Below are 15,944 nucleotides of genomic sequence, written 5' to 3'. Positions count from 1 at the left end.
CGTACATCGTCGTGCGCTGGTCGGGAAGTGGTTAATATATGTTTAATTAATATATATATATACATGATATGGCTTGTAGAGTTCATTATGTTAATTTTATAACTATTGTCTTTTGTCTTTTATTTTTGATGGAAGAGGTATGATCAGCAAAATAAAATAAAGTCTTCCAAACCACCACGCATATATAATAACCTCTATTGCAAAATATATTTTATATCAGTCATGAATATATCAGTTTATGATGCTTTCTTATGAGTTAAATAAAATTTACTTATAGCATCATTATATACTTTTACATTATTCTCTTGCTTTCAGAGCCACATCAGTGAGTCTCCCGCAGAGATTGAAGAGGTGTTAAACCTATTTCCTGGCTACAAGAATTACACTGACGTATATGACAGAAATAAACTTCTGACAGACAAAGTGAGTTTAATTGTTCTTAGACAACAGTAGTTGGTCCAACTTTACTTTAGAGCTAATATTGTATGCATGCCATTGCCTAAAGTTATTAATATTTTAACTGATATTTAAAATAAAACACATATTCCGTATGTCTCTGTAATACATTTATATATCCTCATGTTTTGTCCTGTCAGATATCTGCAGGACTACAGAACACCCCCTCCCATCATAGAGATGAGGAGAGAAGGAGGTGTTTTGTAGTCCAACAGAGAATAACTGACCAGGGCTAAAAACAGATTAAAGAGAAACTTCACTCTCTCAATCAACATTGACTAATATTAATCTTTATACTGCTACGGTAGAATTAGTAAAACACAGGAAGGTATATTACACTCGCTGGCCATTTTAATTAGGTACATCTGTTCAATTGCTTGGTAACACAAATCGATAATCAGCCAATCACATGGCAGCAACTCAATGCATTTAGGCAACAAGATGTGGTGATGATGACTTGCTGAGCATCAGAATGGGGAAGAAAGGGGATATAAGTGACTTTGAACGTGGCATGGTTGTTGGTGCCAGACGGGCTGGTCTGAGTATTTCAAAAACTGCTGATCTACTGGGATGTTCATGCACAATCATTTCTAGGGTTTACACAGAATGGTCCAAAAATGGGAAATGTTCAATGAGTGGCAGTTGTGTGGACAAAAGGCCTTGTTGATGTCAGAGGAGAATGGGCAGACTGTTTTGAGATGATAGAAAGTCAACAGTAACTTAAATAACCACTTATTACAACCAAGGTATGCAGAATACCATCTCTGAACGCACAACACATCGAACTTTGAAGCAGATGGGCTAAAATAGCAGAAGACCAAACTGGGTGCCACTCCTCTCAGCTAAGAACAGGAAACTTGGGCTGCAATTCGCACAGATATCCCTTGAAGTCACGTGATCTGTGACGCAACGCGTCGGGAGCAGTCGGTGACATAATTTCCAGGGTCTCTGCCCACATTAATAGTAGTGAGGAGGTGAGCCTCTTGTCCCTCTTGAATTTGGTTTTATACTCTTATTATCATGCAGTATACACAATGACACTTTTGTGAGTAGGACCATTGTTTTTTATGATAAATTCATACCTTTTCATACAATTTTGGGTGATGAAAATTTAGTTTCTTTCTCTTTGAGCTACCACAGAGAGCAGCTGTTATTGCCATAGCCCAGGATTTTTCCGAAAAGATTTGATATAGTAACACAGTTCAGTGTGATTGGGATTGCACCCAGTGATGGAGGTGGTGTCACTGAAAATTTTCAAAATTCTTATTTTGGTTGAGCACTTTTATTAACACTTCAACAAGTCAATTTTATTAATTTATGAAGAAGTCTTTATACATTTATTTACCAGTTCATGCATTCAGTTTATATATATATATATATATATATATATATATATATATATATATAAATATATATACAGTGCCTTGCGAAAGTATTCGGCCCCCTTGAACTTTTCAACCTTTTGCCACATTTCAGGCTTCAAACATAAAGATATAACATTTTAATTTTTTGTGAAGAATCACCAACAAGTGGGACACAATTGTGAAGTGGAACGAAATCTGTTGGATAATTTAAACTTTTTTAGCAAAAGTGGTGCGTGCAAAATTATTCGGCCCCTTTACTTTCAGTGCAGCAAACTCACTCCAGAAGTTTAGCGAGGATCTCTGAATGATCTAATGTTGTCCTAAATGACTGATGGTGATAAATAGAATCCACCTGTGTGTAATCAAGTCTCTGTATAAATGCACCTGCTCTGTGATAGTCTCGGTTCTGTTGAAAGCGCAGAGAGCATCATGAAGACCAAGGAACACACCAGGCAGGTCCGTAATACTGTTGTGGAGAAGTTTAAAGCCAGATTTGGATACAAAAAGATTTCCCAAGCTTTAAACATCCCAAGGAGCACTGTGCAAGCGATCATTTTGAAATGGAAGGTGTATCAGACCACTGCAAATCTACCAAGACCTGGCCGTTCCTCTAAACTTTCAGCTCAGACAAGGAGAAGACTGATCAGAGATGCAGCCAAGAGGCCCATGATCACTCTGGATGAACTGCAGAGAACTACAGCTGAGGTGGGAGAGTCTGTCCATAGGACAACAATCAGTGGTACACTGCACAAATCTGGCTTTTATGGAAGAGTGGCAAGAAGAAAGCCATTTCTCAAAGATATCCATAAAAAGTCTTGTCTAAAGTTTGCCACAAGCCACCTGGGAGACACACCAAACATGTGGAAGAAGGTGCTCTGGTCAGATGAAACCAAAATCAAACTTTTTGCCCACAATGCAAAACGATATGTTTGGCGTAAAAGCAACACAGCTCATCACCACAAGCAAAATTATTCGGCCCCTTTACTTTCAGTGCAGCAAACTCACTCCAGAAGTTTAGCGAGGATCTCTGAATGATCTAATGTTGTCCTAAATGACTGATGGTGATAAATAGAATCCACCTGTGTGTAATCAAGTCTCTGTATAAATGCACCTGCTCTGTGATAGTCTCGGTTCTGTTGAAAGCGCAGAGAGCATCATGAAGACCAAGGAACACACCAGGCAGGTCCGTAATACTGTTGTGGAGAAGTTTAAAGCCAGATTTGGATACAAAAAGATTTCCCAAGCTTTAAACATCCCAAGGAGCACTGTGCAAGCGATCATTTTGAAATGGAAGGTGTATCAGACCACTGCAAATCTACCAAGACCTGGCCGTTCCTCTAAACTTTCAGCTCAGACAAGGAGAAGACTGATCAGAGATGCAGCCAAGAGGCCCATGATCACTCTGGATGAACTGCAGAGAACTACAGCTGAGGTGGGAGAGTCTGTCCATAGGACAACAATCAGTGGTACACTGCACAAATCTGGCTTTTATGGAAGAGTGGCAAGAAGAAAGCCATTTCTCAAAGATATCCATAAAAAGTCTTGTCTAAAGTTTGCCACAAGCCACCTGGGAGACACACCAAACATGTGGAAGAAGGTGCTCTGGTCAGATGAAACCAAAATCAAACTTTTTGCCCACAATGCAAAACGATATGTTTGGCGTAAAAGCAACACAGCTCATCACCCTCGACACACCATCCCCACTGTCAAACATGGTGGTGGCAGCATCATGGTTTGGGCCTGCTTTTCTTCAGCAGGGACAGGGAAGATGGTTAAAATTGAGGGGAAGATGGATGCAGCGAAATACAGGACCATTCTGGATGAAAACCTGTTGGAGTCTGCAAAAGACCTAAAACTGGGACGGAGATTTATCTTCCAACAAGACAATGATCCCAAACATACAGCAAAATCTACAAAGGAATGGTTCACAAATAAACGTATCCAGGTGTTAGAATGGCCAAGTCAAAGTCCAGACCTGAATCCAATCGAGAATCTGTGGAAAGAGCTGAAAACTGCTGTTCACAAACGCTCTCCATCCAACCTCGCTGAGCTCGAGCTGTTTTGCAAGGAAGAATGGGCAAGAATTTCAGTCTCTCAATGTGCAAAACTGCTAGAGACATACCCCAAGCGACTTGCAGCTGTAATCGCAGCAAAAGGTGGCTCTACAAAGTATTAAAGCAAGGGGGCCGAATAATTTTGCACGCCCCACTTTTCATTTTTTTTATTAGTTAAAAAAGTTTCAAAAATCCAATAGATTTCGTTCCACTTCACAATTGTGTCCCACTTGTTGGCGATTCTTCACAAAAAAAAAAAGTATATCTTTATGTTTGAAGCCTGAAATGTGGCAAAAGGTTGAAAAGTTCAAGGGGGCTGAATACTTTCGCAAGGCACTGTATATATATATATATATATATATATATAGATATATATATAGATATAGATATCATTTTTTATTTTATTTTTTCACTATTAAGACTCTGTGCACCAGAGATATCATCCTACTGCTCTTTACTTCAGCCTGTTCACCTTTCTGTAAACGTAAAGCAGAATTTGCAAGTTTGTTCCACCCAATATACTTTATTTTCCTTAAAGTGATACTAAACACACACTGTTTAATTTACATTCTCTCTTTCCTTTCTGTATGTGGATGATGGCACTGTAGTCATTGAAAAAAACAAACATTTACCATAAGTACCCTTTTCCTAATCAATATACAACTGTCACATGACCCAGCTCTTACCCAGCCTGCACGGAAACAGAAGCAGGATGAGCTGCTAGTCCTCTGCTGCTAGCCACATGTTCAAAATAAAACAAAACAACCTTTGGAATACAGTAAAAATAAATAAATTATATCAATAAACTGAAATTAAATCTTTATTATTTTTTGGAAATAACATGATGTGGGCGGATTTCTGCCAGTCACAGGCTGTGTCACACCCCTCCCCTCCAGAATAAGAGGGAGGTGAAGCACCTATAAATCTACATGTAATATCCTGCCCCTATTGCCGCTCTTATTGTGTTTAGCTTGAAGGAGGAGGGAAGGATGGGGCTGTCATTTTCCACTGTGTATACACCCACATGTGTGACTCTATACTCATATGTGATAGGAAGGAAATGCTCAGCATAGAAACTCACTGAAAACTGAGCATGTGCAGAGTTGCCACCACAGCTGCAAAATCCGTAGCTGAATTGGGGACATGAACAGAAGGTGGAGATAGAGAGCAGCAGGATCAACCAGTTTTTTTGCATAAACCAGAAAATGAATCTCATAGTGACCGAGTGAGTATGAAAAACAAGTAATACAGCATTTATTGATAGTTTTTTTTATGATGTGGGTTTAGTGATACTTTAAAGACAGTCAGATTGTACTTAAATAGCCAACTACCATCTGGGAGCTTTCAGACATTTGGATTGATGTGTTTGTTTGTATACTTTCAGACAGTAATGGCACATGGCTGCTACCTCTCCAATGAAGAGCTACTTATTTTCAGAGAAAAAGGGGCTGCAATATCACATTGCCCAAATTCAAACATTTCGTAAGTCAATATCATAATATGCATTAGAAATATCCAATACAAATTGAATATATTAAAAACATTTTTTCCCTAATAAATCATCTATCCTTTGCATCTCATATTACAGCTATTATTTGTGAGTTTATTAATGAATAAAACACTTTAAATATACAACAATATGTTCACGAGCTCTGGTGAAGACATGGCCGCTCCCTAGCCTCAGCGCTTCTAAGTCTTTCACCTTCGCTGTATATTCCGGCATGCTGGCCTCTCCCAAAGGATATCCTGCCTATCCAGGACGCCTTGCAGTCCACTGCCACTGTCTAACCTCTGCTGCAATAACTAACTTCTGGTTGGCCAGTTGCCACCCCCAGTGGGAAACTTGTTTTTTAGTGAACATACCCTTGTGTTCAGTTGTTTGATCATATGCTAAGTTTGAATAGCCTTCTTTTGTAGGTTTTCCAGTAAAAACCTTTTGGGCAGAGTGTGGAAAGGTTGGCACTTCTATCATGGTTTTACTGCTGTTTGGGTCTCTGCTGGGAATTTTTATTTTTTTTTCACCTCAGGGTCCTTGCCATTGGCACAGAAAGAGAGATGATTCCCCCCTAACTGGAAAATCAGACAGCAAATACAACCAGTAATTACAGGATCTAACCTTTCCCTACTGTACTGAGAAATCTATATACTGCAGTATATTAGAATAATGTCTCGGTGACCACTGCCACTGTGACTGAAGGAAATCTCTCCAACAGAGATATGGCAATACAAAGCTGGCAGAAGTTTTAATCCCCAAAAATGAAAATAATTAAAAAGTTCACTGTATATGCTGTATTGTAAAATTGTTATCAGAACCTGTGTTGGGTGTAATGAATGGCCCTGTAGAAAATCTGTGTTGTTAAACGCATTAAGTAAAAACTAAATTTATTTTTGCAACTTGTTTTGTTTAGCCTATGTAGTGGCCATCTTGATGTCCAAAACATTCTAAAGCATAAGGTTAAACTGGGACTTGGGACTGGTAAGCAAACAATTTTTTATGATTTTTTCATGTAGTGAGCACAATAATAAGCGAAATCATAAGTGAGCAGATAAAAGCTAAATGTGTGATTAAAACTTAAATTAAATTAAAGCTCCGGGCAAACAACTAAATACACATATGACATACATCTGTGAGAGCTGTTTTACATGTCAAATTTCTGTCCTTCTAGTCTTGAGATTAAACAGTTTTGCCACCAACACAATTCTATCTAGCAAAGAAGGACGATTTTGCTCTACCTCAGTTAAGTAACTTTAAGGCCTGATTCACACCTATGCATTTTTAGTGCTTTTTGCATTTTGCAGATTTGCACTACAGTCCATTTAACATGGATTCCTATGGAACATGTTCTGTAGTGCAAATCTGCAAAATGCAAAAAGCACTAAAAATGCCTAGGTGTGAATCAGGCCTAAAAAGGCACGTCCCTCCCTCAGTCTGTAATTGGAAAACATAGGAGAAGTAGCTTGTGAGCAGGTTGTTTGAGTGCTGATTCAGTGAGTTAGCGGCTGGCCCAGGCTGGAGTAAAGGATAAAGTTATTCATGCTCAGTTCCTGGACTTTTTCGGTCCCAGACAGCCCACCTGTAGTATAAAAAGGGGAAAGGCTGAGATCCAGGGCTCTTGCTCTTGGCTGATTCTGTTCCTGCTCTTGGCTTAACCACTTAAGGACCGAGCCTCGTTTTGAGATTTGGTGTAAAATAATTATTTTTTTTATAGAAAATTACTTAGAAACGCCAAACATTATATATTTTTTTTCAGGCACCCTAGAGAATAAAATGGCGGTTGTTACAATACTTTGTCACAACGTATTTGTGCAGCAATCTTACAAGCGCAATTTTTTGGGAAAAAATACAACAGTAAAGTTAGCCCAATTTTTTTATATTGTGAAAGCTAATGTTACACCAAGTAAATTGATACCCAACACGTCCCTCTTGAAAATTGCACCCGCTCGTGGAATGGCGACAAAATTTGACCCTTAAAAGCCTCCATAAGCGACTTTTAAAAATTTCTACAGGTTACCAGTTTTGAGTTACAGAGGAGGACTAGAGCTACAATTATTGCTCTTGCGCTAACAATAGTGATGATACCTCACATGTATGGGTTGAACAATGTTTTCATATGCGGGCGCGACTTACATTTGCATTCGCTTCTGCACGCGAGCTTGGTGGGATGGCATGCTTTACTTTTTTTATTATTATTATTTATTTATTTATTTTACTCTGTCTTTTTTTTAAAAAAATGGGTCACTTTTATTACTATTACAAGGGATGTAAATATGCCTTTTAATAGAAAAAAAAAGCATGACAGGACCTCTTTAATGTGAGATCTGGGGCCAAAAAGACCTCAAATCTCACATTTACACTACAATGCAATAAATAAATAAATAAATGTAATTTTTTTTACAAAAAAAAAAATCCCCTTTAAGACCATTGGGTGAAAGTGATGTTTGACATCGCTTCTACCATTCAATGGTGTGGAGCCGAGAGGGGGCCATATTTCATTTACTTTGCATCCAGCCTGTGAGGGAAGAGGGCCCAATTGTCTCCATCACTACCGATGGCTCTGGTAAGCAGCGGAGATGGCCGGAGTGAGGTGGGGGGGAGGCCCTCTTCCGCCCCGATAAAAGTGATCTTGCAGTGAATACGTTGGTGAGACCACTTTTATCTAAAAGCCGCCCGCCCGCTGTTGAAGAGGATACTGGGTTTATGGCAGTTAGCTGCTGCCAAAACAATGGTATTCCCCTTCAAACAGCCGACGTATAATAATAACGGCGGATGGTCACAAGTGGTTAAAGTCCACTGTAGCACTGGGGTTTCTGGGGGACATCCAAGACATGGAGAATACCAGCATGGATTATTACCTCATAGAGGTAAGCATGGGCAGCCACACAACCATTGCTAGGATTAGTGATTATACATGTTAATATTGGACTGTTATGTTGACATCTCTCCAGTAAAGTTAGATTAACTGTTTCAAGCCTGGTCTGAAATGACTCAAAGGGGTGCATGTGGGTTCTGGCATATATATCTAAAGAACCAGGGTCTGTAAACACAAAGGGGTATGAAGCTACACCACAACAAAAGGGTTAACTCGGCAAAGACAAGGAAGAGAAATGCAGTTGCTAAGCGTAACCAAGCACACGTTCGAGACACCAAGCAACCAGTCATTAGGCTTTGTACATTGGTGTGGATCATTGCCTGGTTCCCTCTTTAGTGGTTGTATCCATTAGCAACGTGGTCCAAACCCATGTTGCAGAGATATTTGGCATGGTCACGAGGTATGAGAGAGAAGTGAAACTATGAATAAGCACTACTGCTAGTGCGAAACGTCAGCTATTTTGTCTGCTGTGATTTCCATCTTTTGATTTTTGATGTGAATTTTTCTCAATAAAAGAAGGCTACTTTTCAAGAGTGCGGCTGTCCAGAATCTCCTCAGGAAGGATGTACTGGAAATGGAGTGAGTACAAAGAAGGGCAACAAAGCTAATAAAGGGTCTGGAGGATCGTGGCCACTCATTAAAATTAGAAGAAAAGAGGTTTAACCTTAAACTACGTAGAGGATTCTTTACTGTAAGAGTGGCGAGGATGTGGAATTCCCTTCCACAAGTGGTGGTCTCAGTGGGGAGCATCGATAGTTTCAATAAACTATTAGATAAGCACCTGAACGACCGCAACATACAGGGATATACAATGTAATACTCACATATAATCACACACATGGGTTGGATTTGATGGACTTGTGTGTCTTTTTTCAACCTCACCTACTATGTAACTATCTGTAACCATCCTCCCATCCTCCTGTTTTATGTGGGCAATGTGCTCTGAACTTGCATTCTTACTGTTAATATATATCCTCCCCAGCCCCGCCCAATAATTCGTCCACCCAATCCGCGGTGTACCGAACCCGAGCACCCAGTAAACAACATACCGTTCGGCGACCACTGTCTTTGTAACAGATTGCCCTCTCTGTCCTAATAATTGAGTCCCCCACTACCAGCACTTATTTAACCTTTCCTGTATCTCGGCACCCCTCCTTACCGGAGAAGTCATTCCCCTGGCAGCTAGTGGAGGGCATGTGCTCCAGCAATGCCACCCCTGAGCTGATATCCCCAACATCATGAAACTTGGCATATTTGTTGGGGTGTACCAACTCGTGACTGGCATCCCTAGTGCTCTTCCCTCTACCCCTCCTCCTAACTGTCACCCAGCTACCCACCTTCGGCTCCCGTGCCTTAATGTCTCCAACCTCCTCTTTACTGGCCCCCACCAGTACCTGCTAGATAATGGCCAAGCTCTTTTCAACTTTAAAGCAGATAGTTGCATACAACTGGGGACTCTTGACTTCTTTCTGTCCCTGGGTACCAGTTTCTCAAAACAGCACCCCAGAAAATACAGAGATAGAATGGGGAAGGGTTTGAACCCCTGTTGAGTGTTTATTACTCTCTGCATCGCTAATAGGAAGAGAAACAAAACAGGAAAGGGAGTCAGCCTTCTCAAAGGAAAATCACAACATTGAGGGGGTCAGAAGTGGTGCGTGCCACATGAACTTAGCAGATAGACCTGTTTTAGGCCTATCTGCACCACCCACTCCAGTTTCTATAACAGGGTGAAATGGAAACTAGTGCAGGTCTTTCCAAAATTTACATATTCCATAAAAAACTGCCACAGATTCTCACCAGGTGTGACTTTGTCTTATGGGACAAAAGGGGATGGACTTAAAGGGGAATCCCTACGCCGAAAAATCGGTGTGGGGGTACCCCCCAGGTCCATATCAGACCCTTATCCGAGCACGCTACCCGGCCAGCCAGGAAAGGGGGTGGGGACGAGCGAGCGAGCGCCCCCCCCTGAGCCTTACATGGGGGGTGCCTTGGGGAAGGGGGGGCCACGCGGCCCCCCCAACGCAAAGCACCTTGTCCCCATGTTGATGAGGACAAGGGCCTCTTCCCGACAACCCTGGCCATTGGTTGTCAGGGTCTGTGGGTGGGGGGCTTATTGGAATCCGTGACCCCCCTTTAATAAGGGGGCCCCCGGATCCCGGCGACCCACCCTATGTGAATGAGTATGGGGTACAATGTACCCCTACCCATTCACCTGTGAAAAAAAGTAAAAAAAAAAACACAACACACAAGGGTTAAAATAGTTTATTGCACAGCTCTGGGGGTCTGCTTCCGTCTTCGGGGGTCTTCTCGCTAGACTCCTCCGCTATCTTCTGCTCTTTTGCTAGCTCTTTCACCAGCGGAGGAGCCTGGCTTTCTTCTTCGCCGCCGCCCTCTTCTTCCAACTTCGGGGGTCTTGTCCCCCTCTTCGGGGGTCGTGTCTTCCTCTTCGGTTCTTCTTCTAGCCTTCTAGCTCTTTTACAAGCAATGGCCCGGTCTTCTGTTGCCACTGCCGCTGTTCTTCTCTTCTTCTCTTCTGGAGATGTTGCCTCGTCGCTGTCTCCGGTCACTATGACAGGACACGCGGTGTGCGGCGACTTATATAGGGACATCCTCTGGGACTGTGACATCATAATAGGCGGGGACATCATCCGGTGATGTCCCTATATAAGTCGCCGCACGCCGCGTATCCTGTCATAGTGACCGGAGACAGCGACGAGGCAACATCTCCAGAAGAGAAGAACAGAAGAACAGAAGATGGCGACAGCGGCGACAGCGGCGACAGAAGACCGCGTGGCCCCCCTTCCCCAAGGCACCCCCCCATGTTGAGGGCACGCAGCCTGGTATGGCTCAGGAGGGGGGGCGCTCGCTCGTCCCCACCCCCTTTCCTGGCCGGCCGGGTCGCGTGCTCGGATAAGAGTCTGATATGGACCTGGGGGGGGACCCCCACGCCGATTTTTCAGCGTAGGGATTCCCCTTTAAGTCCATACCAGGTGATGGGACCAGCGGCGCTTACTTCGCTGGTCCTGGCTACCTGGAGCCGTGCTCAAAATGAGCGGACTTTTCTCCGGGCGGGAAAAGTCAGTTAATTTCAAAAGTACGGCGGACTGGCACACACACGGCCGTACTGTCTGCCGAAATGCGAGTCCAGCACACAGATTGGTGTGCAAAACGACTTTCTTAGTCCGCCAGACTTTTGGGTAAAAAAAAGTCCGCCGGAGCCTACACACGGATGGATTGTCCAGCGGACTTGAGTCCACCGGACTTTTCCACCGGATTGTTTGATCGTGTGTATGCGGCATAAGAAATACCAGACAAAAGCTTGAACATTTCCTCTCTCAGTCAAAAATGGAAAAAGGGTTTGCCTCGAGTTGCACTTGTATTTTCATGTCAATGTCATCTCTCTGAAATTAAGTGAGACAAGTAAAGGAAAATAAGATGTTTGTTTAAAAATACAATGTGTTAATTATTACACGATTTGTATTCGAACAGATGTCGCTGGAGGATATTCTACATCCTTACTTGACGCCATCCGAAAAGCAATAGAAACTTCAAAAATTATTTTCATGGAGAAGCAAAAGAAACAGAAGGAAAACAATACGATAGACACATTCCAGAAAGGGAAAATGGACACAAATTGGATCAATTCAAATGGCAAAAATAGCATAATGGAAATGGAAGCTAATCATGTTTTAAGTATTAAAGAGGCATTCCGACTTGCCACTCTTGGTGGAAGTGAAGGTCAGTGCTCAGCTTAATAAGCAGACATTTCATTCCACTATGAAAAATGATACTGCATGTGCACATGTGCAACAATTGGGTTTCATTTTTTAAAAGGGAGTCACTGTCAACAAATCAAAATATTTTAAATAGCAGCCATGTCCAACTAAATCATAGATAAACATATCTATCTAAACAGCATTATCACAGCATCATGTGAGAAAATGAAAATGAAAGGAAGTCTGTGGGGCTGTCATACACATTCTGAACAGGTACATCCAATGTTATACAGAAAACGTTTGATCAACCATGCAGCTTTGGGACTATAGATTTTCTTTAAGAATATTGGATTAGTCTTTAAGGTGAATATACATACTAAATGCTCAAACGGAAGATAAAAAAAGAGATTTGAAGTAAAAAGAAATGCTGCTTTTGGACAGTAATGGAGCCACCATCTAATAAGCTCTAAGGACACACTATGCACCCCATATAGTTATACCAAAGGATACCCTGTCCTGGCCAGTAAAGTATCCAGCACCTGGGTCCTGTTACATTAGACTTCTGGAAGTTACTGTTATTACAGTACCTTTATTAATCAATGTTTGCAAATGTGCCACCAAAATCTTAATGTCCCCACATATGATATTCTATTATAAAAGATACATAAGTACATAATGGGAATGGACAACACATTAAAAGTAGGCAACTATACAAGAAATAAACCAAACTTTTTTCAATAAATCCATTAAATGGTCTTTCAAGCTGATGTTTCCTATCTGGTACTAGCTAGAACAATAACATCAGACAGTAGCCACTCCAATGCTTTAAAAAATAGTGATTTGTGTATCCACCAAAATGCATTGATTATCGATTAAGGAACAGTTTTATCAAACCTTATCAGTTGTTTGATCTATTCTGTTGGCACTATATTATCCATTGCATTTCACGTTTTCATTCAAGGTTCCTCAACTGTTGATTGGTCTCTATGGTCCAAAAAAGCAGCTTAAAAAAACATATATATACTGTATGTCAGATGGCTACAATACCATGCATCAAAATTTTTCAGATGCAGTGTCAATTCCAATCCAATTTGCTGAGTTTTGGTTCTGGCAGTGAACTGTCGTGAGTATTTTACTACATAAAACACTTTCTCTGACCTCCTCATTAGTACAGGGCCCAGCTTAGAGTGAAGAAAGGTATACCCAGGAACATCCACGGGGACCTACAGGAACACTTTCCTCATTCTGTACCAGTTGGCATGCCATTCAGACTATATAACTTACTGGATACAAGCTTTTAGGAATTTTAGGAATCGAGTACAGTACCAAAAGAAACACACACATGCCTCTCAGGTCAAAACTTTGGCAGCAAAGAATTTTAAGTGGAACTAAACCCTCCTATCCTTTTCAGCCAAGGGGGTTGCCATCTTAGCCTCTGTTTGATCTGCAACTGCCATGATGTTGCACATGTGATCAGTTATAACTCCAGCCATTTGATGGTTTGACAATTTGGTTGAAAGCACAAGAAAATATGACTGCATTTTCAGCATGCCGGGAATATACGTTTTTTTAAACCTGTAAATTGATGGGTTTAGTTCCACATTAAGAACATTAACAGACAACATGCAACTGTTATGATGAAATTACTACTCTTTGCTTTTTGTATTCAAATTAATCCAAAAGTAGCTCAGTTAGGCAGTAAGCACATTAAAAGTATCTGACGTATAAATATAATACTCTTTGAAACTCTAATACATACGTGTAATTCTGATCTTTGTGACAGTAGGTTATCATCTTGATTTCTTCACAGCTTTGAGTATTGACCACATAACTGGAAACTTTGAAGTTGACAAGGAATTTGATGCATTACTAATCAACCCTGAAGCCATAGACAGCCCCTTTGAAGTACTTTCTGATATCCCTAAAGAGGTAGTTTTCACCAAAAGTTTTATTTCAGAATATATGACTGAGATTAGATTTTTTGTAGTTGTTGTAACGTTTTTAAGAAAGAAATGACTTCTATTTTTAGTCTCGTACATTAAAGCTGAAAATGGGCAAAAACGTTTTTTCGGCATTTGCACAGTAAAAATAAGTTTGCTGTAATGGTATATGCCTCATCTGCTGCAGCCTTTGTTACATATCTTACATTAACTCATCCTGCTGCCTCCTGTGAGCACTGAACTAATGATGCTGGGATTTTTAGTTCAGGTTGCAGTACACTCGGTATACTAATTACCAAGGGTATCTCGCTTAGCACCTCCTTCATTCATAAAAAGCCATGCAATCATTTCAATAAATGCAAGGACTTCTTGCTTCGAGGAGGAAGATTGAGACTTTTATCCACATCTCTTCCAATCACAGAGCATGTTGCATTATTTCTGTTACTCTGACATACACAACGATACCCAATATGTGTTGCTTAACCACTTGAGGACCGCCGTATTGCCATTGTACGTCAGCACAATGGCACAGGCAGGCATAATCACGTACATCTACGTGATTGCCTTCCAGCGGGTGGGGGGTCCCATCGGACCCCCTCCCGCTGGTTACGGCGGTCCGATTCGGTCCAGGAGCGCTCCGTGATGAGGGGATGGCCGTTCGTTTTCGGCCACCCCCTCTGGATCGCTCCTGGCCAATGAGAAGCTTCCTCCCCTGTGTATTGTTTACACAGGAAGGAGGAAGTGATGTCATTCTCCTCGGGGCGGTCTTTTTGACCGGACTACGAGGAGAAGAGTAAAAGTAAGTCTGCACGAACACTACACTGACATGTAGGTACACACAGGCACACAAACCCCCCCCGATCCCCCCCCGATCGCCCCCCGATCCCCCCCCCGCCCCCCCTCCCCCCCCAGTCACAGTGTCACTGATTGCATTGATCATTTCTTTACTGATCAATGCATTCAGTGTCAGTTGTGACAGTAAAAACTGTCAGGACAGTTAGTGTTAGGTCCAGGGTAGCCCCCTATCACCCCCAATAAAGATTTAACCCCCTGATTGCCCCTAGAGTTAACCCTTTCACCCCCTTTTGCCAGTGTCACTAAGCGATCATTTTTCTGATCGCTGCATGTGTCGCTAGTGTCGCTAGGTAGCTAGTTATTTTTTTAGGTTCACCGCCAGGTTTTTATATCGCTAGGTACCCCGATATACTACCCAATAATGTTTTTAACCCCCTGATTGCCGCTAGTTAACCCTTTCACCCCCTTTTGCCAGTGTCACTAAGCGATCGTTTTTCTGATCGCTGCATTAGTGTCGCTACAGTCGCTAGGTAGCTAGTTATTTTTTTAGGTTCACCGCCAGGTTTTTATAGCGCTAGGTACCCCGATATACTACCCAATAATGTTTTTAACCCCCTGATTGCCGCTAGTTAACCCTTTCACCCCCTTTTGCCAGTGTCACTAAGCGATCATTTTTCTGATCGCTGCATGTGTCGCTAGGTAGCTAGTTATTTTTTTAGGTTCACCGCCAGGTTTTTATATCGCTAGGTACCCCGATATACTACCCAATAATGTTTTTAACCCCCTGATTGCCGCTAGTTAACCCTTTCACCCCCTTTTGCCAGTGTCACTAAGCGATCGTTTTTCTGATCGCTGCATTAGTGTCGCTACAGTCGCTAGGTAGCTAGTTATTTTTTTAGGTTCACCGCCAGGTTTTTATAGCGCTAGGTACCCCGATATACTACCCAATAATGGTTTTAACCCCCTGATTTCCGCTAGTTAACCCTTTCACCCCCTTTTGCCAGTGTCACTAAGCGATAATTTTTCTGAACGCTGCATCAGTGTCGCTAGTGTCGCTAGGTAGCTAGTTAACTAGGCTCCCAAAAAGTCCCCCACATGTGGTATCCCCGTACTCGGGAGAAGCAGCAGAATTTATTTTGGGGTGTAATTTGACTTCTGCCCATAGCATGTGTGAGCAATATATCATTTAGTGACAACTTTGTGCAAAAAAAAAAAAGTTTGTAATATTCCCGCAACTTTTGGCAAAATA

The 15,944-nt window shown here is 41.8% G+C and overlaps 1 protein-coding gene across 2 annotated transcripts in view; it reads left to right on the top strand.

The window, feature by feature from the left end:
• GDA (guanine deaminase) overlaps nt 1-15,944 on the top strand; it is a 127,935-nt gene that overhangs the window by 103,547 nt on the left and 8,444 nt on the right. For both annotated transcript variants that reach the window (XM_077474945.1, XM_077474946.1), the window contains exons 8-12: nt 316-423; nt 5,259-5,356; nt 6,283-6,350; nt 11,734-11,982; nt 13,771-13,889. In XM_077474945.1, coding sequence (XP_077331071.1) covers nt 316-423; nt 5,259-5,356; nt 6,283-6,350; nt 11,734-11,982; nt 13,771-13,889 — 642 coding nt within the window. The remainder of the gene's footprint in view (nt 1-315; nt 424-5,258; nt 5,357-6,282; nt 6,351-11,733; nt 11,983-13,770; nt 13,890-15,944) is intronic.

The sequence above is a fragment of the Lithobates pipiens genome, unplaced genomic scaffold (assembly GCF_037356315.1).
Source record: "Lithobates pipiens isolate NorthernLeopardFrog02 unplaced genomic scaffold, aLitPip1_a1.2 Scaffold_13, whole genome shotgun sequence".
In the NCBI taxonomy this organism is placed as follows: Eukaryota; Metazoa; Chordata; class Amphibia; order Anura; family Ranidae; genus Lithobates; species Lithobates pipiens.
Note: the sequence above shows the minus strand (reverse complement) of the source record. Positions and strands in the feature narration are given on the sequence as shown.